Below are 27,192 nucleotides of genomic sequence, written 5' to 3'. Positions count from 1 at the left end.
ATCTTTTATAATTTAAAGAAACTTTAAGAAACCAAAATGCCATTCTTTTTATAGTCACATTTCAATTGCCTTCACTGAAACCTGTAGGCAAGTGCTTTTGTGATAAAAAAAAACTACATTTATTCACTCCTTGAAAGCTGAAGTGTAATTAAATAAATGACATGCGTTGGTTAGTGTGAGAAAGACCATCGGTGTGTGTGTGTTCAGGGAACCAGCCGCCCATGAAACAAACTTACCCCCGGGGTCATGAGGCATGTGACCGCCGTGCCAGAGAGGGGGAGGGCGGGTGAGGGAAGTAGGAGAAGTCGAGTCGGAGCCGCGGGGACTCTGATATGGCTGGACTACTATGTACATGTGTTTCCCCTTCTCTCACTTCCACTTACCAACTCCTCTCTCCATGACTATCTAGGCACATCACCGGGCTGGTGTGTGTGACAGGACGGGACGGGACAGGTGTGTGTGTTTCGGTGTGTGTGGTGATGTGTTGCGATGCGGCTCCTGCTCATCCACAGTGTGTTTTTCCTCCAGTGTGTGCGGTTCTCCCAGCAGCAGTTTCCCAGGCTCTGCGCCACAACGGAGGCCCTGCTCTCTAAAGAGTGCTGCCCGGTCTGGGAAGGGGATGGTTCGGCCTGCGGGGCCAGCTCTGGCAGGGGGTTCTGCCGGGACGTGGAGGTATCGGATCTCCCCAACGGGCTGAATTACCCCTTCTCCGGCTTGGACGACAGAGAGAGGTGGCCTCTGGTATTTTATAACCGGACCTGCCAGTGTGCCTCCAACTACATGGGGTTCAACTGCGGAGAGTGCCAGTTCGGACTGTTTGGGGCTAACTGCGAGGAGAGGAGAGAGTCCATGCGGAGGAACGTGTTTCACCTGTCGGCAGCGGAACGGCGGAAACTCATCTCTTACCTCAACCTGGCCAAGCACACCGTTAGCCAGGATTACGTCATAGCCACCGGGACCTACCGGGAGATGAATAACGGGAGCACCCCGCTGTTCTCTGACGTCTCGACCTATGACGTGTTTGTGTGGATGCACTACTATGTCTCGAGGAATGCTCTTCTCGGTGGACCGGGGAATGTCTGGACCGATGTGGACTTCGCCCACTGGGCTCCCGCCTTTCTGCCGTGGCACCGTGTGTACCTGCTACACTGGGAGCGCGAGATCCGAAAACTGACCGGGGACTTTGAGTTCTCCATCCCGTACTGGGACTGGCGGGACGCGCAGGGCTGTGACGTCTGCACCAACGACCTGATGGGCGCCCAGAGCCCGCGAGACCCCAACCTCATCAGCCCTGCTTCAGTGTTCTCTTCCTGGAGGGTGAGACACCTTTCATCCTCTTCCTGTCTCTTCCAAGATCTTCCTCTCTCATTTCTCTTCACTCGTCCTGCCTACTACCTCTTTTCACCTCCATTCATCTCACTCTCACTGTCACCTTGACATTGTTCTTAGAAGTTCACAATAGTCTCCAAAGTGTTGCATTTTAATGAACGGTTATGGGAGGTCTGGAGAGGAGGAGTCCACTGTACAGGTTTTATCATATATTGTATTAATAGTCACAGTAGTCCAAACTGCTACATGAACAGCAACAAAAGAGTGATCAAATTAAGAGCCTACATCTGTATGTATCACATCAACATGTGTGCCAGTTCAAATTTAACTAAAATCTTAACTAGAACTTAAACTAATGTCACAGAGGCTCAAACTCCCATAAAACAAGTTAGAGTGTTGTTTCATGGTATTTTTGCTTGGTGCCTTATGCTATTCTCTGTCTATCTATATCTCTGTACAGGCCCTTGACTTGGTCAAGGAGAAGAGACTATAGAGATGTAATCAACCACACAGTGTATGCTTCTCAACTCACAAAACGTGAAGAGACATTTTCTTTATTACTTTTCATGTGATGACTTGAATGAATACTGTGATGATATACTATCATTGTTGAGCTCTGCTGTAACCTAGATAGGAGGGAGGAGGGGTGGAGGATAGGAGAGGACTGGGGAGAGGAGATGAGAGGAGGAGAGGACAGGAGAGGACTAGAGAGAGGAGATGAGAGGAGGACAGGACAGGAGAGGACTGGGGAGAGGAGGAGAGAGGAGAGGACTAGGGAGAGGAGATGAGAGATGAGAGAGGAGAGGACAAAAGAGGACTGGGGAGAGGAGATGAGAGGAGGAGAGAGGAGAGGACAGGAGAGGACTGGGGAAAGGAGATGAGAGGAGAGAGGAGAGGACAGAAGAGGACTGGACTGGGGAGAGAAGAAGAGAGGAAAGGAGAAGAGGGTGAGGAGAGGAAGTGAGGAGAGAGGAGAGGAGGGGGAAGGAGAGGAGAAAAGAGGAGAGAAGAGGGGTAGAGGAGGGTGGTGATCAGGAGAATGTCTGACAACCTTATCTTTCTGCCAGAGGCCATGTTTTGTGATTAGCACACACACACACTCTCCCTCTCTCTCCATGGGTGGTGGGAGGCTGTACGCAAGTGGGAGAGAGGAGAGGAGCGCCAGTATATATGGGTGGTTGGTTATATAACCCAATATCACAGAGTGGAAAGAAAGTTGTGAGGAAGAGAAGAGACTTTCTAAAAGCGTATTCAGGTTCAACCAGAGATAATGCTGCTATTTCAGTAAAAGAAGCCATGCAGGCTCATAGATAATCATTATCATCATTATCAGCTGTATTACCTTCTACATAACTCCATCACTACTGCTTTCTCTAACTCTGAGTCAAATTAAAGTGAGTGCATGTGTGTGAATGTATTGGAATGGTGTGGGCGTACATACCCCAACAACAGAATGGTGTGGGCGTAACCAGTCATTACAAATATTAATGCAAGTAGACTGCTGATTGGCCAGCTCATCCTCAGGAGGATGACGTCATCCTCTATGAGGAAATAGCAAGCATTTTTTTTTAAGATACAAAAACCCACCTCAAACTTGTATGTGTTTTTTCACCAGTTTATGCTTTGGCCACAAATACGAGTATACAATGAGTCGACAACATAATTTGTGTATGAGTTAACATAATTTTAAAAGTGAGATTTTCACTGAACAGTTACTTCAATGCTTAGGCCTAGGCTTTAGCTTAGCAGGCTAACACAATCATGTGGCATGCAGTCGTCCTGATTCAATACTTTTGTGTGTGTGTGTGTGTGTGTGTGTGTGTGTGTTTGTGTAGGTGATGTGTTCGCGGGCGGAAGACTACAGTGTGAGGGGGGTTCTGTGTGACGGTAACGACGAGGGGCCGTTGCTGCGTAACCCTGGCAACCACGACCATAACTTGGTTGCGCGGTTGCCGACGGCAGCAGAGGTGGAGTTCACGGTCAGTCTCCGTGACTACGACACGGGAGCCATGGACCGCTCCGCTAACTTCAGCTTCAGAAACACACTGGAAGGTAAGTTGGGGTGTATGTGTGTGTGTTTGTGTTATTAGTTCTAGACCTCTAGAATGTCAGTAGGTCTAGAACACTAGAGAGCGTTGTTCTAACCCTAACTCTGGTGTTGTATTCTGACCTCTAACCCCTGACTTCTAACCCCTGACCTCTAGGTTTTGGCAGCCTGGGTAACAGTGTGGTGATGGGGATGACATCTAACCTCTAACCCCTGACCTCTAGGTTTTGGCAGCCTGGGTAACAGTGTGGTGATGGGGATGACATCTAACCTCTAACCCCTGACCTCTAGGTTTTGGCAGCCTGGGTAACAGTGTGGTGATGGGGATGACATCTAACCTCTAACCCCTGACCTCTAGGTTTTGTGAACCCTCAGACAGACCTGGGTAACAGTAGGGTGATGGGGATGACATCTAACCTCTAACCTCTAGGTTTTGGGAAACCTCAGACAGACCTGGGTAACAGTAGGGTGATGGGGATGACATCTAACCTCTAACCCCTGACCTCTAGGTTTTGGGAACTCTCAGACAGACCTGGGTAACAGTGTGGTGATGGGGATGACATCTAACCCCTGACCTCTAGGTTTTGGGAACCCTCAGACAGGCCTGGGTAACAGTGTGGTGATGGGGATGACATCTAACCCCTGACCTCTAGGTTTTGGGAACTCTCAGACAGACCTGGGTAACAGTGTGGTGATGGGGATGACATCTAACCCCTGACCTATAGGTTTTGGGAACCCTCAGACAGACCTGGGTAACAGTGTGGTGATGGGGATGACATCTAACCCCTGACCTCTAGGTTTTGGGAACTCTCAGACAGGCCTGGGTAACAGTGTGGTGATGGGGATGACATCTAACCCCTGACCTATAGGTTTTGGGAACTCTCAGACAGGCCTGGGTAACAGTGTGGTGATGGGGATGACATCTAACCTCTAACCCCTGACCTCTAGGTTTTGGGAACCCTCAGACAGGCCTGGGTAACAGTGTGGTGATGGGGATGACATCTAACCTCTAACCCCTGACCTCTAGGTTTTGGGAACCCTCAGACAGGCCTGGGTAACAGTGTGGTGATGGGGATGACATCTAACCCCTGACCTATAGGTTTTGGGAACCCTCAGACAGGCCTGGGTAACAGTGTGGTGATGGGGATGCACGCCTCTCTTCATATCTTCATGAACGGCTCCATGTCTTCAGTCCAGGGTTCAGCTAACGACCCTATTTTCCTACTGCACCACGCCTACGTAGACAGGTTAGCACACACACACACACACCCTGTTTCTCTCTCTCTCTCTCTCTCCCTCTCTCAACACACACCTCCCTGCCCCTCACTCTCTCTCTCTCTCTCTCTCTCTCTCTCTCTCTCTCTCTCTCTCTCTCTCTCGTCTCTCTCTCTCGCTCTCTGTCTCTGTCTCTCGGTCTCTCTCTGTTTTCAGTATCTATGAGCAGTGGTTGAGGAGACATGCTCCAGAGCAGACCCACTACCCAGAGTCCAATGCTCCCATTGGCCACAACAGGCAGTACCACATGGTGCCCTTCATACCTCTACACAGAAACATAGAATACTTTACCTCCAGCAAAGAACTGGGGTACCAATACTCCTATATGCTCAACTCAGGTAAGTACTGTGTGTGTGTCAGTGTGTGTTGTTTGACTGACTAATGTAGTAATATGCATGTTTAATCGTGAATGGCTGAATGATTTTAAAGGACTCCTCCCTCTCCTCTCCTCCCCTCTCTTCCCCTCCCCTCCTCCATTCTTCCTCTCCTCTCATCCCTTGCTCCTCCCCTCCAGATCAGAGGATATCGGAGGTTCTCAGTCCTTACCTGGAGCTGATGATGGAGGCGTGGCCCTGGTTGCTAGGGGCGTTGGTCCTGGGGGCGCTGGTTACCATGACTGTGGCTGCAGTAGCTGCGACTATGACCCGGGTGTGTTGGGGTGCGTGGCCATGGCAACGCGCAGAGAAGAGTTCAGCGGTCCACCTAGCAGAGAGGGAACCTCTCATCATCAGCAGTGATAGTGATATCCCCAACTACCACACTGTTTAGTCCCAACTACCCAACTACCACACTGTTTAGTCCCAACTACCCAACTCCCCGTTTAGTCCCAACAACCCCAACTACCACACTGTTTAGTCCCAAATACCACACTGTTTAGACCCAACTACCACACTGTTTAGTCCCATCTACCCCAACTACCACACTGTTTAGTCCCAACTACCCAACTACCACACTGTTTAGTCCCAACAACCCCAACTACCACACTGTTTAGCCCCAAATACCACACTGTTTAGACCCAACTACCACACTGTTTAGCCCCAACTACCACACTGTTTAGCCCCAACTACCCCAACTACCACACTGTTTAGCCCCAACTACCAAACTGTTTAGCCCCAACTACCACACTGTTTAGCCCCAACTACCACACTGTTTAGCCCCAACTACCACACTGTTTAGCCCCAACTACCACACTGTTTAGCCCCCACTATCCCTACTACCACACTGTTTAGCCCCAACTACCCCTACTACCACCCTGTTTAGCCCCAACTACCCCTACTACCACCCTGTTTAGCCCCAACTACCACACTGTTTAGTCCCAACTACCACACTGTTTAGTCCCAACTACCACACTGTTTAGTCCCAACTACCCCAACTACCACACTGTTTAGTCCCAACTACCCCAACTACCACACTGTTTAGCCCAAACTACCACACTGTTTAGCCCCAACTACCACACTGTTTAGCCCCAACTACCACACTGTTTAGTCCCAACTACCACACTGTTTAGTCCCAACTACCACGCTGTTTAGCCCCAACTACCACACTGTTTAGTCCCATCTACCACACTGTTTAGTGCCAACTACCCCAACTACCACACTGTTTAGCCCCAACTACCACACTGTTTAGCCCCAACTACCACACTGTTTAGTCCCAACTACCCCTACTACCACACTGTTTAGTCCCAACTACCACACTGTTTAGTCCCAACTACCCCACTGTTTAGTCCCAACTACCCCTACTACCACACTGTTTAGTCCCAACTACCACACTGTTTAGCTCCAACTACCACACTGTTTAGTCCCAACTACCACGCTGTTTAGCCCCAACTACCATGCTGTTTAGCCCCAACTACCACACTGTTTAGTCCCATCTACCCCTACTACCACCCTGTTTAGCCCCAACTACCACCCTGTTTAGCCCCAACTACCACCCTGTTTAGCCCCAACTACCACCCTGTTTAGCCCCAACTACCACACTGTTTAGTCCCAACTACCCCAACTACCACACTGTTTATTCCCAACTACCCCAACTACCACACTGTTTATTCCCAACTACCCCAACTACCACACTGTTTAGTCCCAACTACCACACTGTTTAGTCCCAACTACCACACTGTTTAGCCCCAACTACCACACTGTTTAGTCCCATCTACCCCAACTACCACACTGTTTAGTCCCATCTACCCCAACTACCACACTGTTTAGTCCCATCAACCCCAACTACCACACTGTTTAGTCCCATCTACCCCTACTACCACACTGTTTAGTCCCAACTACCACACTGTTTAGTCCCAACTACCACACTGTTTAGTCCCAACTACCACACTGTTTAGCCCCAACTACCACACTGTTTAGTCCCATCTACCCCAACTACCACACTGTTTAGTCCCATCTACCCCAACTACCACACTGTTTAGCCCCAACTACCACACTGTTTAGCCCCAACTACCACACTGTTTAGCCCCAACTACCACACTGTTTAGCCCCAACTACCACACTGTTTAGTCCCAACTACCACACTGTTTAACCCCAACTACCACACTGTTTAGCCCCAACTACCACACTGTTTAGTCCCAACTACCCCTACTACCACACTGTTTAGCCCCAACTACCACACTGTTTAGTCCCAACTACCACGCTGTTTAGCCCCAACTACCACACTGTTTAGTCCCATCTACCCCAACTACCACACTGTTTAGTCCCAACTACCCCAACTACCACACTGTTTAGCCCCAACTACCACACTGTTTAGCCCCAACTACCACACTGTTTAGCCCCAACTACCACACTGTTTAGCCCCAACTACCACACTGTTTAGTCCCAACTACACCTACTACCACACTGTTTAGTCCCAACTACCACACTGTTTAGTCCCAACTACCACGCTGTTTAGCCCCAACTACCACACTGTTTAGGCCCAACTACCACACTTTTTAGCTCCAACTACCACACTGTTTAGTCCCAACTACCACACTGTTTAGTCTCAAGTATCCCAACTACCACACTGTTTAGCCCCAACTACCACACTGTTTAGCCCCAACTACCACACTGTTTAGCCCCAACTACCACACTGTTTAATCCCAACTACCACACTGTTTACCTCCAACTACCACACTGTTTAGTCCCAACTACCACACTGTTTAGCCCCAACTACCACACTGTTTAGTCCCATCTACCCCTACTACCACACTGTTTAGTCCCAACTACGACACTGTTTAGTCCCAACTACCACACTGTTTAGTCCCAACTACCACACTGTTTAGCCCCAACTACCACACTGTTTAGTCCCATCTACCCCTACTACCACACTGTTTAGTCCCAACTACGACACTGTTTAGTCCCAACTACCACACTGTTTAGCCCCAACTACCACACTGTTTAGTCCCAACTACCACACTGTTTAGACCCAACTACCACACTGTTTAGTCCCAACTACCACGCTGTTTAGCCCCAACTACCACACTGTTTAGTCCCATCTACCCCAACTACCACACTGTTTAGTCCCATCTACCCCAACTACCACACTGTTTAGTCCCATCTACCCCTACTACCACACTGTTTAGTCCCAACTACCACACTGTTTAGTCCCAACTACCACACTGTTTAGTCCCAACTACCACACTGTTTAGACCCAACTACCACACTGTTTAGCCCCAACTACCACACTGTTTAGTCCCATCTACCCCTACTACCACACTGTTTAGTCCCATCTACCCCTACTACCACACTGTTTAGTCCCAACTACCACGCTGTTTAGCCCCAACTACCACGCTATTTAGACCCAACTACCATGCTGTTTAGCCCCAACTACCACGCTGTTTAGCCCCAACTACCCCACTGTTTAGTCCCATCTACCCCAACTACCACACTGGTTAGTCCCAACTACCCCAACTACCACACTGTTTAGTCCCAACTACCACACTGTTTAGTCCCATCTACCCCAACTACCACACTGTTTAGTCCCATCTACCCCAACTACCACACTGTTTAGTCCCATCTACCCCTACTACCACACTGTTTAGTCCCAACTACCACACTGTTTAGTCCCAACTACCACACTGTTTAGTCCCAACTACCACACTGTTTAGTCCCAACTACCACACTGTTTAGTCCCAACTACCACACTGTTTAGCCCCAACTACCACACTGTTTAGTCCCATCTACCCCTACTACCATACTGTTTAGTCCTAACTACCACACTGTTTACCTCCAACTACCACACTCTTTAGTCCCAACTACCACGCTGTTTAGCCCCAACTACCACACTGTTTAGTCCCATCTACCCCTACTACCACACTGTTTAGTCCCAACTACCACACTGTTTAGTCCCAACTACCACACTGTTTAGTCCCAACTACCACACTGTTTAGCCCCAACTACCACACTGTTTAGCCCCAACTACCACACTGTTTAGACCCAACTACCACACTGTTTAGTCCCAACTACCACGCTGTTTAGCCCCAACTACCACACTGTTTAGTCCCATCTACCCCAACTACCACACTGTTTAGTCCCATCTACCCCAACTACCACACTGTTTAGTCCCATCTACCCCTACTACCACACTGTTTAGTCCCAACTACCACACTGTTTAGTCCCAACTACCACACTGTTTAGTCCCAACTACCACACTGTTTAGTCCCAACTACCACACTGTTTAGCCCCAACTACCACACTGTTTAGTCCCATCTACCCCTACTACCACACTGTTTAGTCCCAACTACCACACTGTTTAGTCCCAACTACCACACTGTTTAGTCCCAACTACCACACTGTTTAGTCCCAACTACCACACTGTTTAGCCCCAACTACCACACTGTTTAGTCCCATCTACCCCTACTACCATACTGTTTAGTCCCATCTACCCCAACTACCACACTGTTTAGTCCCATCTACGCCTACTACCACACTGTTTAGTCCCAACTACCACACTGTTTAGTCCCAACTACCACACTGTTTAGTCCCAACTACCACACTGTTTAGCCCCAACTACCACACTGTTTAGTCCCATCTACCCCTACTACCATACTGTTTAGTCCCATCTACCCCAACTACCACACTGTTTAGTCCCATCTACGCCTACTACCACACTGTTTAGTCCCAACTACCACACTGTTTAGTCCCAACTACCACACTGTTTAGTCCCAACTACCACGCTGTTTAGCCCCAACTACCACACTGTTTAGTCCCATCTACCCCAACTACCACACTGTTTAGTCCCATCTACCCCAACTACCACACTGTTTAGTCCCAACTACCCCAACTACCACACAGGTTAGTCCCAACTACCCCAACTACCACACTGTTTAGCCCCAACTACCCCACTGTTTATCCCCAACTACCCCAACTACCACACTGTTTAGTCCAAACTACCCCAACTACCACACTGTTTAGTCCCAACTACCCCAACTACCACACTGTTTATCCCCAACTACACCACTGTTTAGTCCCATCTACCCCAACTACCACACTGGTTAGTCCCAACTACCCCAACTACCACACTGTTTAGTCCCCAACTACACCACTGTTTAGTCCCAACTACCCCAACTACCACACTGTTTAGTCCCAACTACCCCAACTACCACACTGGTTAGTCCCAACTACCCCAACTACCACACTGTTTTTCCCCAACTACCTCACTGTTTATCCCCAACTACCACAATGTTTAGTCCCAACTACCCCAACTACCACACTGTTTAGTCCCAACTACCACACTGTTTAGCCCCAACTACCCCACTGTTTAGCCCCAACTACCCCACTGTTTAGTCCCAACTACCCCACTGTTTAGTCCCAACTACACCAAGTACCACACTGTTTAGCCCCAACTACCCCAACTACCACACTGTTTAGTCCCAACTACCCCAACGAGCACACTGTTTATCCACAGCAACTATACAGCTAACTCCTAACCCTGCAACCCTAGCCTACAGCCAAGCCTTAACCTTTTAACTACCACCCAGACAATTCATTGCCTATCTGTCACACCTGCCAACATGTACAGGGCCCTTACAGATGTAGGATCTTAATTTGAGACAGTTTGCTATATCAGGAAAATAATCCTGCAGGAACAGGAAATGTTAATTATTATTTGGATTATAATTAATGGACATTTTTGTAGAGGTTTAAATTTGAAATTTCAAAGTTTGCATTTCTTGCTGTGCAGGAAAATTCTCAGCAACAAAAGATTGATCAAATTAAGATTCTACATCTGTATGTATCACATCAACATGTGGGCCAGTTCAAATTGAACTTGAATTTAAATTTGAACTTAAACTAATGTCACAGAGGCTCAAACTCCCATAAAACAATTTGGAGTGTTGTATTGGTATCTTTGCTTGGTGCCTTATGCTATTCTCTGTCTATCTATATCTCTGTACAGGCCCTTGACTTAGCCACAATGTTCCCAAATACCTCATCAAATACAATACATTATATGGCACATTTCTGAGTGGCAACATTATATATTATGTTCTTATTTTGTTTTCTTCCTCAAGCTGAATGTGTAACATTAACACTGTCCATGTAGCAGTTTGGACTACTGTGACTATTAATACAATATAGGAGGAGGCCATTACCTGTACAATGGCCTCCTCCGTGCAACATAATACCATTCAAACTAACAAACATTGTTGTTACGTAACTCACATTCATCCATGTTTATGTGAAGAGTTGTAAAAACAAAGAGAGTTGGACACTCCATAAGTATAACCTCCCAGTCGTTTATTGTGTAAAAACACACCAACGTTTCGGCATCGCTAAACGTCGGTGTTTTTTTAATAGGAGGTTATACATGTGGAGTGTGCGACTCCCTTTGTTTTTCTAACGTCCAGTTTATTCTCCGTTAGTCAGCACCTCAACACTAAATAATGTTCTCTGGGGGTGCTCCAGCTCATGCTTTTTATTGGGCAATGTTAGGAGTTGTGCCATGAACATATTTTATACTTATATTTTACAGTGCTATGCAATTCACCCTGCCTTTGACTTTAGTAGGAATATAGAGTAATGAAATATTGAAAAAGGAGTATTGCATAATAATGGCTGGAACGGAGCAAATGGAACAGCATCAAACACATGGAGACCATGTGTTTGTATTTGATACCATCCCACCAATTCCGCTCCAGCCATTACAGCAAGCCCATTCACCCCAATTAAGGTGCCACCAACCTCCTGTGGTAAACATATACAATAAAAAGATACCCTTTTACAATAGATGTGCTTGATTTACATCGGATTGTGCATTCTTGGGTCATTCTGTTGGCTCCAAAGCGGGATCTCTGTCTACCGACACACCGTCCGAGCTCAACCAAGCGCACCAATTGATTGACAAGCACACGAATCAGGAGGATGTGTCAGGTGCGTCACTTGAATCACCAGCAACGAGATGCACCTGTGTCCAGGCACATGTACAAGGTTAGGTTTAGATTCCTCCCGTTCGTCTAAAAAGCGTGCAAGAGTTCATGGCGTCTCTCTCTCTCGAAGGTCATAACTATGTTAAATGATTATATTAATAAAAAAGGACAAAAAAAATAACTGTGGTGTGGAGATATAGTCTTATGTAATGTGTTTGACGATTATCTTGAAATAAGAGATTGAGTGTTGCATGTTAAGTATGATTCAGGTTGAGTTTTCACACTGAAGTAGTATTACAACAGCAATGACTAGAGTTCACAATTATGCTAACAAGAGTTCCCTTCGCTCAGAGATGGTTCATAACGCAGGCTATGTTCTCTTGCAGTGAAACAACATTCCCCCTCCTGGTTTGATTGGATCGAGATACTAAAAAACAACAACAATAGGATTGAATGAGGCATGCAGACCAAGTTTAACATTTCTGGACAAATTTCAAAGTGGTAAACTTGGTCTGCATGCCCCATTCACTCCTATTGTTTTCATTGTTGTCTTATTCCACTTGATACGAAATCGCTGAACTGGGAGCAGGTAATGTTGTTTCACTGCATGAGAATAACATAGCCTGCATTATTTAGTTGATGCAATTGTGAACTTGATCCGAAAGCCCCATTCATTCCAACTTCCTGGTTGGAAGTGGCTTCAGTTGGCTTAATGGCTAGATAGTTTCTCCTGGCACAATAGACTACTTTCAGGTTAAATAGGAAAATAGAGATACATTAAGTCTAAAAAAAAAAAAGTTAAGATATCCTTTAACACATTCAAATCTAAGGATCAGTGGGTAAAAACACCAGACAATCAGTCTTAATTTATTGAAATCCATTAAAAAAGGCCTACTGTGTTTCATAATAAAAAATATAGCAGTACAGTAGTTATTTATATCAAAGTGAGAATACATGGAGATGAATGTGAATGTACAAGACAAACATTGACTAAACTAAAGATATCATCTTAAATGACAGGATGCAATAATTGCACAGGGTTAAAGTACATGATAAAGCATATCCAGTAAGGCAACCTCTACAACTTACACAGCTCTGCAGTATCTCCAACAAAACCAAAGCAAAACCCAGGAAAGAGGGGCTGAGTGAATGTGGTCTGGACCCTGTGGAGGAGGCTCATTGTACCAGAAACACTGTAGAAGGACAGAGAACCTGCCTTGTGATCCAGGTACACTCCTACTCTGGATGGCAGAGGGCCTGATACTTGAGTCTCAACATTATTGTGTCTGAAACAATAACCACCATGATGACACTGTAAACTCCAGGACTTGTCATTGAATCCTAATTCTGAGTCATTACCACCTGTTCTCTTAATATCTTTATATGAGGCTGCTATAGAAACACCGTTCCCACTCCTCTCCACCTCCCAGTAACATCGTCCAGACAGACCCTCACTGCACAGCACCTGGCAGCGGTCAGTGAATCTGTCTGGATGATCAAGATATGAACGCCCTGGTTTAGCTGTCATCTTTTTGTTCCCATCAGACAGAGAGAGGTTGCAATGTGCTGTGTTTGGGTCCAGAGTCAGCTGACAGGAATCTGGAAGAAGAGCAGAGCAGAGACCAATGAGGAGAGAATAATACTATACTATTTTACTGTACCCTGGCCGGTACCCTGTCTTTGATTAGTGCAGAGCAGAGATCCAATCGGTGCAGGAGTCAGATAGCTATCTAGTTTTTACCATTGCTGTATAATTCAATATGAGGGTGTGTGAGAAGTGTCAGTAAAAAGATTGTAAGTTACATCAGGATGAAGAGACTCACATTGTAAGAACTGTTCTCTGGTGTTGGGCTCTGGAGGTAATAGAACATCCACTGTATTCACTAGACACAAACATGTTCACAGAGAGAGGGGGAATGTTACCATCCTACCTACAATATTACACATGTATAACGTTAAGTCTGGGACCTTGGGTCTAAAGTTGATGTTTTTACAATGTGTATTAGTTCTGTATTATTTAACCCACCTGCGCTGGAGATCTTGGTCCATTGTCCTTTAAGGAAGCCTTGTAGTTTCTCTCTCAGCTCAGACACAGCCTCGCTCACGTCTCCAAAGTACTGATGAGGACTAACAACGATAGCGGGTAAGTCTGAAGATACACTAGGATTGGAGTAAGACTGAGAGAAGACAGACACAGAGAGAACATGAAATAAATGATTGTAGAAACATTCTCAAGTATAGAATGTACTGTATTATCTGTCCTTTCTGAAATTAATATCTTTTAAAAACACTGCAGACAGTCGAAACAAAAGCAATCAGTATTCTAAAAACCTGACTTTCCTGTTGTCTTGTAGACATATGAAATAGTCATAGTTAAGAAGAGAAAATCACAGGGATCATTCAAATAAGACTTCAGTGAAGAACGGTTTTACTTCAGCTTTTTCAGAGGATTCTTAGGTGTTTGATGTTTGATAGCCTATGGCCCCTGGGCTTGCCACCCTTGCCTTATTACAGGAAGTGTGCGACCGAGCAAGGGCATGCTGTATTTGGACAATCCAAATGTTACTTGCGAGCAGATATTTACATTCAGAAATGGACATTACGCCTATGCTCCAAAGTACACAATTAAAAACGAGTCAGAGAGAGAAATACATAGTCGAAAGGGCATTGACAGAATTTGTTATTCCATGTAACAAGGCAAATTGCAATACAGTTACTTGGAGGAAATGGATGTGATCCTCTGTGTGTGAGAGCTGCTCCAGCTCAGTGTCTTTCCTCTTTAGCTCAGCTATCTCCTGCTCCAGTTGCTCAAGGAGTCCTTCAGCACGACTCACTTGAGCCTTCGCCTGGGCTTTTATCAGCTCCTTCGCCTCGGTGTGCAGTTTCTCCAGGGAGCGGATCAGCTCTGTAAAGATCCTCTCATTGTCCTCTGCCGCTTCCTGTGCAGAGCGCTGTTAGGACACAGATAGAGAAGAGAAGGCTCCATGTTAAGCAGCATGCTGTATTCCCTAGCTAACTAGGAGCCAAGACAGCCTGTTCCCCACAGTGGTGCTCAGGGGGATTGAATCGTCGTCGCTCACTGACTGACTGGAAGAAGGAAGTGACACGGTGCATCTCTTTTGGTCAATAATAATGTACTTGCCTTGAGAGACTCCACAGCCTGTTGGAGCTCCTTCAACTCCTTCTCTCTCCGCTGGACTCTCTGCTGGACTTTCTGCTGACTCATCCCCAGCTGTGTCTGTGGAGAAAAAGTGGAGCTACAGTGAACTATCCCTTTAAACTAAATGTGGACTCATAAAAGGTTATTCAGATTCGTATAGAGTGCACATCACTGCACTCTATACTCCTCTGTAAACTGGTGATCTCTGTATACCTGTCGCAAGACCCACTGGTTGATGCTTATTTATAAAACCCTCGTAGGCCTCTCTCCCATCTAAGATATCTACTGCAGCAGCCATCCTTCACATACAACACTCGTTCTGCCAGTCACATTCTGTTATAGGTCCCCAAAGCGCACACACCCTTGGGTTGCTCACCTTTTCAATTCGCTGCAGCTAGCGACTGGAACGAGCTGCAACAAAACACTCAAACTGGACAGTTCTCTCTTCATTCAAAGACTCAATCATGGACACTCTTACTGACAGTTGTGGCTGCTTTGCGTGATGTGTTGTTGTCTCTACCTTCTTGCCCTTTGTGCTGTTGTCTGTGCCCAATAATGTTTGTACCATGTTTTGTGCTGCTACCTTGTTGTGTTGCTACCATTCTGTGTTGTCATGTGTTGCTTCCATGCTGATGTTTTCTTAGGGCTCTCTTCATGAAGTGTTGTGTTGTCTCTCGTCGTGATGTGTGTTTTGTCCTATATTTTTAATCCCAGCCCCCGTACCCGCAGGAGGCCTTTTGCCTTTTGGTAGGCCGTCATTGTAAATAATAATTTGTTCATAACTGACTTGCCTAGTTAAATAAAAAGAAAGAATAGCAATGGCTTTTGACTTTGTAAAATGGTAATGCATTTGGAGAATCTAGGTTAAAATCTACATGCACTCAAGGTTTGAGGTTGGTAAATAGTATTAACCCAGCCAGGACTGATTAGATGTTTATCAGAGATTTACCAACAAGTTGATCTAGTTTTACCTGTTTCTCAGTCCTCTCTGCTGCTACTGACAGTGTATCATGGCCTTTATGTTCATCCATACACAGCACACAGATACACTTCTGGTCGGTACGACAGTAAACCTCCAGCAGTTTGTCATGATGAGAGCAGATCTTTTCCTGTAGTTGCGCAGTGGCTTTGACCAACGTGTGCTTCTTTAGGCCAGGAATATCATAGTGAGGTTGGAGGTGAGTCTCACAGTAAGACACCAAACACACCAGACAGGACATGAGGGCTTTCTGCTTTCTGGTCCCAGTGCAGAAATCACATGCCATATCTCCAGGTCCAGCATAGCGCAAAACAGGGGGAGCAGCCTGGAGTCCTGCCTTCAGTTTCTCCACCACCTCAGCCAACATGCCATTTTTCCTCAGAGCAGGTCTTGGAGTGAAGGTCTGTCTGCACTGGGGGCAGCTGTAGACGCCCCTCTGGTCATCCTGATCCCAGCAGCCCTCAATACAGCTCCTACAGTAACTGTGTCCACAGCCAGTAGTTACCGGCTCCTTTAGTAGATCCAGACAGACCGAACAACAGAACTGATCCTGGTCAAGCAGAACTCCCTGTTTAGCCATTTGGACTGCTTTTCACTCACAAAGACCGACTCAAATCAGTTTCTCTTTCAAAACGGAAAGTTTGTAGGAGCGGCTTCCTGGTTCTGCCAGAGGGGTGGGGTTAGAAAGAGCAAGCAACTTAAAGGCATAGGGTTTTAATTAGAGTTAAGGCCTTTTAATATTAAGTAAACATAGGAACATTCTCAAATATAATTCATTACAATGTATATGTCCTTTCTGAAAGGACTCAAAGCAGACATACTATTTGGCACTGCGCAGCCATGGAACAACCAGTAATATAAAAACCTAAGACTTTCCTGTTATGTAGATTTAGAAATGGATAAATTGACAGAATATGAAATACTCTACCCACAGCCCTGAAATAGAGTTCTACTTTAGAAGGAAAGAAAGTGTGTCGTCACAGGGATCATTTAAATAAGACTTAAGTGAAAAAAAAATGATGTACTTCAGCTTTTTCCATGGGATTCTTATAGGTTAGCCTATGGCCCCTGGGCTTGCCTCGTTACTGGAAATGAGCAAGGGTATGAGTATGTCGACAATCCAAACATTACTTTCAGATATTGACAATAGGCCTATTCTCCAAAGATGAAAGTAGACATTAAAAACTAGTCTTAATGGAATGAGACAAATTAAAATATATTTATTTTGACAAATCTCACAAAAATGACATACATTTGGATTGAAACAATTTGGACTGCCACTGTTGTAGCAAAACGGGACCCTAGCTCTCCAACGACCATCCATGGGTTTTGACCTGGTCCTTCCGTCTACGCACTGGTGTTAAGGCTTTCAAAGCAGCGAGAGGTTTGGTGAACAGTACCTGTAGCCCAGCCGCTCTACCGGTCTTCAGAATCTGAACAGAAGGAGAAGGGGCTGCCATGCTCGGGGGCGCGTCAGCCAAGTTGGAGTTGGTGCTTGTGGTCCTGCGCTTGTCTCCAATGTCTACAGAAGAACTTGGACGAGTTGTGCGAGAGAGACCGTCCATGTTGGTTTCAAAGGAAGGTCCTGTGGTCTTCGCACCCTTGTGGAATAGCGATTCCCTTCGTCGCGTACATGGACTCTGGGCGAGTGCGCGGAAGCCATATGAGGTGGTGACTTTGTCGACGTGTGGCAGGGACATTGCAGCTCGGGTGGATGGGTCAGATAGGTCCTCTCCCGGTGAGAGGTTCCGGTGAAGCTTGGCCCTCATAGTTGGTGTCGATGGTAGTCGAGGGACCCGAGAGGATAGAGTAGATGCGAACAGGTGTTGGTTGGGGCTGCTTGGGGACAGCAGTCTTGACTGATCCGTTTCTGAATCTAGCTGTGCATGGGGAGATCGCAGCTTTGACGGAATTATAAAGGTAGGAATCCTTTCAGGAGTCAGAGCAATGTTACGCAGAGACACACCTGCCTTTGATGCATGCATGGTCAAAAAGCTTCGATAGTTCAGTGTGCGTAACGTTCAACTTAAGCTGGTAAAACAATGTGCGACAGACTTCGAGCCAAACCTACTGGTATATTTTCAAACAAAGACCTTTATAAAAACGTCGTAATGACCGTAGTGTTCAATTGCAGGTTTTCCTGGGTAACCCACATGGTGTTTTCATAGCCTAGGCTAATGGCGCACCAGGTGAATTGAATTAACCAATGACCCAAACTAATTAGACCATTTCACAGGTTCTGTTAATTGACCGAAGTCTGTGAAATAGTGGTCACCAACCAGTCGATCGCCAAGGCATTTCAAACATTTCTGTAAAAAAAAAAAAGAAATCTACGATCACACCGAAAGTGTCGTTGGATTTTGGTACACCAGAAGTACATTTATTTCCAATGGAACACTGCGTTTGCCTTGCAGCATTGCGTTGTAGTGCGTTCGGTGTGGTGTATACGTTGGATTTATCAAACATGTGCATTAAACTCTATGCGTAGATGGCTTGACAGAAATGGTAGCAGAAGGTGAAAGTTGAACTGTTGTTGCACACATCCAGATGATGCTGCGTACTATTTTGCCCAATGAACCTATCGGTATTTGTGCTGTTCCTCTGGGTACCAGCTCATGTGGGAGTAGAGGGGGAATGAGGTGGTGGATGTTATCACCAAGCAGGCTCTTAAACATCCTAATGTTGACATGGAATTGTCAATCAGTAAAGCAGAAAGCCAAGGGGTTGATGATAACAGTGGTTAAAAACAAATGGCAAGAGTTGTGGAAAGGGGAAGGCACCTGTATAATATTCAGGAAAAGGTGGGGGCAGGGAGGTCATCAGGCCAAGAGAGAAGGGAGGAAAGTGTAATCACAGGGCTGTGACTGGAACGTACAAGGCTCAGTGGGGACCCATCATTCAGGGCACCTGTTTTGAGCCCCACCTGTTTAGCAACATAAATAATAATAATAAATTGTTTTGCATGTTATTTTGCCATTAATACATGTCACATGTCAGTTTTGCAAACAATGTAAAAAAAAAAATACATCTTTGAATTAATAAAGACACATACAAATATGGTCTCTTTTTTGCTTTCTTGAGTAAAGCAGCTCCAAAATGCAGGTGTTTCAGCCTAGCTCAGTGTTTTCTGTGGTGGAGGGGCAGCCAGCAGAAAATACAGAGCGTAGGGGTTAATGTTCTCTAGTTGCGCCGTGATTGGCTCAGTGTTCTGTCACTCATGGGGACACTACGTCCCCGCGGAATCTAGGGGGAGAGCTCGTAAATTCAAGCCCCTTGGGTGCTGCCATAGAGTTACATTAGAAGTGCCCATCCAAGAAGTCTCGAGGTCATTAGCCACAGATAGAATGAAGTCAAATCACATTATATCTACCGTAGCTTTGATTGGACTGATCATGTCGACATCATACTTTCAAAATCTTAGCTAGCAAGCTAGCAGTCATCATCATGAATCAAGTCGACAATCTACTGGCAAATCCTTTTCAATCCTTGTCATATGAAGAGAAATTATAGATAAAACGTATCGGTGCTAATTGGACATAAACATTACACAACAAGTTGGAAATCGCAAATTCAACAATGAGTGGTTTGAAAGGAATCAGTGGCTAACTGCAAGCGTTGCAAAGCAATCACTAGCCTGCTATTCAGTGTAGTGGGTGTGTGGTCCAAATCTGGGTTTAAGGGTCTCTTTTCCAAGCTTAAAAAGGATAAACATCCAACACCATGGGCCAGAAAAGGTTGGATACATTGGCCATGCTGTCAATTCAGCATGACTTCTGCTGCGTTCAAAAAAACTAGAAACTCGGAACTGGGAAATCTTAGACTTCAGTGAGTTCAAGACAAGACAACTGGGAACACCAATGCCATGATTACTGTGTATATATGTGATAACCTTTGTATGCTTGCAATTCGCAATGATGGAAAAGTAATGGGTAAATGGAGATGTACTGCTTTAGTTCTCAGGCTGAGAATTGACTGCACCTGCTGATAGTCACGCAGCCTCAAGGCCCGAGATAGTAGAGTGAGAAACCACAGTCTAGAAATGTTTTTCTCATCTTAGATACTTTGTATCTAATCCAATTCAACAATGTTAAGATATGATTGACAGTAGGTTGTCCACACCAACTAGTATAAGGAGCGTTGTCTCCTGTTTCGCCACACGGATCTTTACTATAGACTACTGAGGTATTCTGTATGTGAATCTGTCTGCAATTGCAATTTATTACTAAAGAGTTTTATACCAAGGTTCCTGTGTCTGTGTCATGTATCTGGAAGACTGATTGTTAAAGGAAACTTACATCCCCCCATGTAAAGGACCACCCAACATTTGGCGAGCTTGCCAGGAGTGGGTGACCACTGCCTCTGAATGATCTTTGTCCCACTGTGCAGCTCATCAAATTATAAGGTAAGCAGAAGTCTGTTAAACCAAAAGTCTGATGACTCATTCCAGTATGTAAGTGGCACCTCACTCATGGGGTTGATAATTACAGGAACACTCGATACCTAAATGTATGTACAAGCCCGTAAAATTCTGTATATGTGATAAATGACACAGAATCCCAGGTTTTATGATTGGTGTCCTTACCTGAGGGAAGACACTGGTTTTATGTATGGTGTTCTTACCTGAGGGAAGACACTGGTTTTATGTATGGTGTCCTTACCTGAGGGAAGACACTGGTTTTATGTATGGTGTCCTTACCTGAGGGAAGACACTGGATTTATGTATGGTGTCCTTACCTGAGGGAAGACACTGGATTTATGTATGGTGTCCTTACCTGAGGGAAGACACTGGTTTTATGTATGGTGTTCTTACCTGAGGGAAGACACTGGTTTTATGTATGGTGTCCTTACCTGAGGGAAGACACTGGATTTATGTATGGTGTTCTTACCTGAGGGAAGACACTGGTTTTATGTATGGTGTTCTTACCTGAGGGAAGACACTGGTTTTATGTATGGTGTTCTTACCTGAGGGAAGACACTGGATTTATGTATGGTGTCCTTACCTGAGGGAAGACACTGGTTTTATGTATGGTGTTCTTACCTGAGGGAAGACACTGGTTTTATGTATGGTGTTCTTACCTGAGGGAAGACACTGGTTTTATGTATGGTGTTCTTACCTGAGGGAAGACACTGGTTTTATGTATGGTGTTCTTACCTGAGAGAAGACACTGGTTTTATGCATGGTGTCCTTACCTGAGAGAAGACACTGGTTTTATGCATGGTGTCCTTACCTGAGGGAAAACACTGGTTTTGTTTTGATATATGTATAATTGGTGGGATTATAGATTTGGTGTGGGACAATTGTTGTATGAGTTGAATGTATTTGCTAACAGTGAATGGAAATATGCTAGTCAATATCAAGAATTTCTATGAACTGAAATAAATCTAGACTGGTATAGACAACAAGTCTCTAAGACTAGTACAAGAAGGGATACATTTGCGAATTGAGTATTGAGAAAGACATGTAGTGAGTTTACTCTTCCATTACATCCACAAGAGAGGAAACGGGGAGACCCCGTATTGAAGTTAAAATACAATTGAAACCAATTGTGGTTATTTACCACACATATGTGGAACCATTTACAGTAGCGTGGTTAGTGAATGAATGTAGTGAAACTAAAGAAGAAGAGGGGTTAGAGAAAATAGAACTGCGTTGGGTATATCATCGTATGTTAGGTTCTGCTACCCGTATACGGTGGATAGAACTGGGTTTTTCTACAGTACCATACAGATAAGTCACTCAGTCCACATTACATAGAACCTGATTAAAACAAAATCACGGGGCACCATGACAGATTCAACCAAAGGCAGTGCAGAGACAGTGGGTCCCACACCAATGAAACATTAGTCCTAAACAATATTTACAGGACAAATATCCCTACTTGAAAACCAGGGGGGGGGGGGGGGGGGGGGGGCAAATGTATGCTGAATACATACCCTGGAGTTTTGAAGATATTACAATTGCTGCTAAATCCCTACCAAGAATGTTGAATGGAGCGGCCACCAGACCCTATGCCTTGGAGATATGAAGGTCATTTTATCCCGGGCACTCACCCATGGACAGCTCACTGATGTAATGATCCGTTGTGGGTTAACGGCTCAACCCGCTGAGCTGGAGTTAAGCCAGTGCAGACAACACCTATGGGACTGCTTGAGAGATATGTTCACTACCATGCGAGACATGAGTAGACTATCTGACTATAAATTTGGACCCGACTCAGATTTCGGAGATTGGATAGATAACCTGAAACAGAAATGGCTTGAGGAATTGGGAGAGCGCCATGACCATTCTGAAGCCACCGAGGAACATGTTTTATGACACCGTCTGCCGCAACCTCCCAGAAAAGGTACAGACGCAACTGAGGGATGTCGTGGGCTGGGATAGAAAGGCGGGTGGAGAACGCGAGGATTATATGAGACACCACTGCCAGAACTGGCTTTGTAATAAACAAGCAGAGAAACCAAGAAAACAGGGGTTTGATGGTGCAGTAAAAAAGGCCCAATTGGTTCAATTGGAGAAGAGTAATAGAGATGAGCCTGACATGGTGATGATGAACACTCCTGCTCCTACAGCGCCCCCAAGAGGACCTGCACCGCAACCACAGCCCATAGTGCCTTTATGTACAATTTACCCCTCAGACCTATGGGAACCCACAACCACGGGGCCCACCATCACCCAGAATGCCACCTATGCAATGCTGGGGGTGTGGACAATTTGGACACATGAGGAACCAATGTCCACAAAATCCTCAATATCAAGGATGGGCTACAACACCTGGAGTGAACCGAAGAGGGAGAGGAAATTTCAGAGGAGGACACAGAGGAGGATACCAACAACAAGGTGGATATCAGCAGCAACCCCAAACCTATGGAGGACCTCCCTAGCAGGCACAAGGAGGTTACCAGCCTGGTCCTGGCCACCAAGGAGGACGCGGAGGAAATCAACCACAGAGAGGGGGAAAAGGAGGTGTCTGGCCACAAGGAAATCAGAACCCCAACAGTTCCTATTTTCCTGACGATCAGCAATGAAGAGGCCCAGACCCTTTCCTCCAGTGTCCCCAGTACATATTCGAAGATGGGGGAAAAAGGACCAATTATCAAACTTCGGGTACGTGGAAGAACTATCCCATTCTTAATTGACACTGGAGCCCACTGTTCTTGCTTAGGTGCACCAGCCTGACCTCTCTGACACTGCCCTGACTGATGCCGACTTGGAGCTTTTCGTTGACGGTTCTGCATATATAGATCAAACTACAGGGAAGAAACATGCAGGGTTTGGTATTGTGACAATTGATAGAACCACTCACATACAACAACCATTACCAGATACTTTCTCAGCTCAACAGGTGGAACTTTTGGCACTAACCACTGCCTGTAAAATGGGAGAAGGGAAAACGGTTACAATTTTCTCTGATTCTGCTTATGCAATAGGGGTTTGTCTCTCCTGGTGTGGTGTCTGGAGGAGTAGGGGTTTTCACAATGCTTGTGGAAGTCCTATTCATAATAGAACTATGGTTTTAGATCTCTTGGAGGCTATGACGCTGCCCTCTGCCCTTGGCTATTGTGAAGGTTGCTGCTCACACTGGGGGGAAAGATTTTGTGAGTATGGGTAACGCCATGGCAGATGAGGCTGCTAAATTGGCTGCCTCAAAGTGTCATAGCCACTCCATGTTCTTTTCTGCTACTGTTGAGAAAGACACTGATGATTTGGCATCTAAACAGGCTTTGGATGTTGGTTCTCATTTGGTATGGCAACAGCAGGGTTGTAAACTTGACCCCGTTTCTAAAATTTGGAGACAGACTCTGTCTGGCAGATTGTGTCTGCCAGCTTGTCTTTTCGCCTCTGTTTGCCAAGTGGCCTATGGTATGGCCCATTTGTCAAGGGGGATATGATAGAGGCAATTTCTTTGGATTGGTTTTGTCCAAATTTGACTCAGCATGTGAAACAGTTTTTGTTTTGATGTGCTACGTGCATGCAATTTAACATTGCCAAAGGAACACCTCTGAAACCAAGTCATTTCCCTATGCCAAGAGGACAATTTGTCCATCTTGCCATGGATTTTATAGATCTTGCAGAAAGAAAAGAAAGGAAAAGGTACTGTTTAGTCCTTATTGACAGGTTCACCAGGTGGGTGGAGGCATTTCCCACCACACACTGTGATGCTAAGACAGTAGCAAAGCCACTAGTGAGGGAGATAATACCTAGATTTGGTTTTCCTGAGGTTTTATCTGCAGACAATAGTACCCACTTCACTGGTGATGTAGTGAAGCAGGTAGCCATAATGATGGGAGTGGACCAGAAGTTTGTGTCCATCTACCACCCCCAGAGTAATGGGGTTACTGAGAGAGCTAACCAATCCATTAAACAAGTGTTAGCTAAGGCATGCCACACTTAATAAAGGCCTGGGATGTACACCACATGAAATGTTGACAGGAAGACCCATGAATGTTCCCACACACAGACCCATGACTGACAGACAAATAGACCTCACTCTAGCTGAAGTAGAACACTTAGAGTACATGAAAGAGCTAACTACTATTGTCAGATCTCTCCACTCTCACACTAGGATAGCTCAGGAGGAGGTACCAGATGAGGACCCCGACTACCTGCCTGTGGAGGTTGGAGACTGGGTCAAAATGGAAGAAAATGGAAGAAAATGGAACCAGCCAAGATGGAAGGGGCGATTCAAGGTAACCATGGCAACACCAACAGCGGTCAGAGTCCAGGAAAGGTCCGGCTGGCACTACCTGTCCCACTGCCAGAAGGTGTTCAGCCCACAGGAGATGATGGAGCCAGACACAGCCTGAAACAAGAGGCAGAAGCAGATGTGAGTCGAGACCAAAGACTTTAAAAAGATGAAGGGCCAGACCAAAGCACTGAAGAACCAACTGTTTCACATGATCAGCAAGGTTATGTTGTAAATAAACAAACCCTTAGGCGGTATAAGGGAGGGAAGACGACAGCATGTGGTCGTTGGTGGTTGACTGTGTTGGCTCTATCCATACTACTTGTTTGTGTGGGTGATGCCGGCCCTGTCAACACGTGGGTAAAGTTTGTTCGAGACTTAGGTAGAAAAGTGTCCCCAAACGGGACTACAGTGTTCATTTTGTCTAAACCCAAATCCATGAGAGAGTTGTTTGGTTCAATGAGTAGACCAATGGCAGAGACAGATCAGGCCTGTGGAATGTTGTATTTTATGAGTGTTACACCAATGCCATGATTACTATATATATATATGTGATAACCTTTGTATGCTTGCAATGCACAATGATGGAAAAGTAATGGGAAAATAGAGATGTATTGCTTTAGTTCTCAGGCTGAGAATTGTCAGCACCTGCTGATAGTCACACAGCCTCAAGGCCTGAGATAGTAGAGTGAGAAACCACAGTCTAGAAATGTTTTTCTCATCTTAGATACTTTGTATCTAATCCAATTCAACAATGTTAAGATATGATTGACAGTAGGTTGTCCACACCAACTAGTATAAGGAGCGTTGTCTCCTGTTTCGCCACACAGATCTTTATTACAGACTACTGAGGTATTCTGTATGTGAATCTGTCTGCAATTGCAATTTATTACTAAAGACTTTGATACCAAGGTTCCTGTGTCTGTGTCATCTATCTGGAAGACTGATTGTTAAAGGAAACTTACATCACCCCATGCAAAGGACCACCCAACATGTGTAAACTGTAGGGGTACCCATGATGCTGGAGATTAGAGGTATCCGATGAGAGAAAGGCAGGTTGAGGTTGCCAGGATCAAAGTAGTGCAGAAGGTGTCGTATGCAGAGGCAGTGAAGAGAGTAGTAGAGGAAGATGGGTCCAGGGTGAGGGATCAAATCAAATTGTATTAGTCACATGCGCCGAATACAACAGGTGTAGACCTTACAGTGAAATGCTTACTTACAAGCCCCTAACCAACAATGCAGTTAAAAAAATTACGAATGAGAATAAGAAATAAAAGGAACAAGTAATTAAAGAGCAGCAGTAAAATAACAATAGCGAGACTATATACAGGGGGTACTGGTACAGAATCAATGTGCGTGGGCACTGGTTAGTCGAGGTAACTGAGTTATTAAAGTGGTTATGCATTGATAATAGCAGAGAGTAGCAGTGGCGTAAAAGGGGGGGGGGGGGGGGGGACAATGCAAATAGTCTGGGTAGCCATTTGATTAGATGTTCAGGAAGTATTATGGCTGGGGGTAGAAGCTGTTTAGGTATCACTTGCTGTGCGGTAGCAGAGAAAACAGTCTATGACTAGGGTGGCTGGAGTCTTTGACAATTTTTAGGCCCTTCCTCTGACACCGCCTGGTGTAGAGGTCCTGGATGGCAGGCAGCTTAGCCCCAGTGATGCACTAGGCCGTTCGCCCTACCCTCTGTAGTGCCTTGCGGTCAAAGGCCGAGCAGTTGCCATACCAGGCAGTGATGCAACCAGTCAGGATGCTCTCGATGGTGCAGCTGTAGAACCTTTTGAGGATCTGAGGACCCATGCCAAATCTTTTCAGTCTCCTGAGGGGGGAATAGGTTTTGTCGTGCCCTCTTCACGACTGTCTTGGTGTGCTTGGACTATTTTAGTTTGTTGGTAATGTGGACACAAAGGAATTTGAAGCTCTCAACCTGCTCCACTACCGCCCCGTCGATGAGAATGGGGGTGTGCTCAGTCCTCCTTTTCCTGTAGTCCACAATCATCTCCTTTGTCTTGATCACGTTGAGGGAGAGGTTGTTGTCCTGGCACCACACGGCCAAGTCTCTGACCTCCTCCCTATAGGCTGTCTCGTCGTTGTCGGTGATCAGGCCTACCACTGTTGTGTCATCGGCAAACTTAATGATGGTGTTGGAGTCATGCCTGGCCGTGCAGTCATGAGGGAACAGGGATTACAGGAGGGGACTGAGCACGCACCCCTGAGGGTCCCCTGTGTTGAGGATCAGCGTGGCGGATGTGTTGTTACCTACCCTTATCACCTGGGGGCGGCCCGTCAGGAAGTCCAGGATCCAGTTGCAGGGGGAGGTGTTTAGTCCCAGGGTCCTTAGCTTATTGTTTAATGAGCTTTGAGGGC

At 45.8% G+C, this 27,192-nt stretch overlaps 2 protein-coding genes across 4 annotated transcripts; one reads left to right on the top strand and one right to left on the bottom strand.

Moving 5' to 3' along the window:
* Window positions 1-325: 325 nt before the first annotated feature.
* On the top strand, window positions 326-12,041 carry LOC106588324 (tyrosinase). The gene is made up of 5 exons (XM_045709584.2): window positions 326-1,317; window positions 3,165-3,381; window positions 4,476-4,623; window positions 4,808-4,989; window positions 5,166-12,041. The coding sequence occupies exons 1-5, from the start codon at window positions 490-492 to the stop codon at window positions 5,417-5,419; spliced, it is 1,629 nt and encodes a 542-aa protein (XP_045565540.2). The 5' UTR covers window positions 326-489; the 3' UTR covers window positions 5,420-12,041.
* Window positions 12,042-12,831: 790 nt separating this feature from the next.
* Window positions 12,832-16,819, bottom strand: LOC106588325 (tripartite motif-containing protein 16). Of its 3 annotated transcripts, none has more exons than XM_014177193.3 (6): window positions 16,131-16,819; window positions 15,142-15,237; window positions 14,711-14,950; window positions 14,026-14,176; window positions 13,823-13,882; window positions 12,832-13,598 (listed from the first exon to the last, which is right to left on the bottom strand). In XM_014177193.3, exons 1-6 carry the CDS (start codon window positions 16,716-16,718, stop codon window positions 13,078-13,080), a joined length of 1,656 nt encoding a protein of 551 aa, XP_014032668.3. In that variant the 5' UTR covers window positions 16,719-16,819; the 3' UTR covers window positions 12,832-13,077. The 3 variants fall into 3 exon arrangements, with proteins under 3 accessions (XP_014032668.3, XP_014032670.3, XP_014032669.3); XM_014177195.3 differs by having other exon boundaries at window positions 14,834-14,950; window positions 16,131-16,818; XM_014177194.3 differs by having other exon boundaries at window positions 14,717-14,950; window positions 16,131-16,815.
* Window positions 16,820-27,192: the final 10,373 nt, after the last annotated feature.

The sequence above is a fragment of the Salmo salar genome, chromosome 27, assembly GCF_965601325.2.
Source record: "Salmo salar chromosome 27, fSalSal1, whole genome shotgun sequence".
Classification (NCBI taxonomy): Eukaryota; Metazoa; Chordata; class Actinopteri; order Salmoniformes; family Salmonidae; genus Salmo; species Salmo salar.
Note: the sequence above shows the minus strand (reverse complement) of the source record. Positions and strands in the feature narration are given on the sequence as shown.

Excerpts from the sequence above, each read along its gene's own strand:
- LOC106588324 (XM_045709584.2), top strand. The coding sequence starts at position 490 with ATGCGGCTCCTGCTCATCCACAGTGTGTTTTTCCTCCAGTGTGTGCGG. Across the intron at positions 3,382-4,475 it reads CTTCAGAAACACACTGGAAG|GTTTTGGGAACCCTCAGACA; the intron begins GTAAGTTGGGGT and ends CCTGACCTATAG. Across the intron at positions 4,624-4,807 it reads CACCACGCCTACGTAGACAG|TATCTATGAGCAGTGGTTGA; the intron begins GTTAGCACACAC and ends CTCTGTTTTCAG.
- LOC106588325 (XM_014177193.3), bottom strand. The coding sequence starts at position 16,718 with ATGGCTAAACAGGGAGTTCTGCTTGACCAGGATCAGTTCTGTTGTTCG. Across the intron at positions 13,883-14,025 it reads GACCAAGATCTCCAGCGCAG|TGAATACAGTGGATGTTCTA; the intron begins GTGGGTTAAATA and ends GTTTGTGTCTAG. Across the intron at positions 13,599-13,822 it reads CAGAGAACAGTTCTTACAAT|ATTCCTGTCAGCTGACTCTG; the intron begins GTGAGTCTCTTC and ends CTCTTCTTCCAG.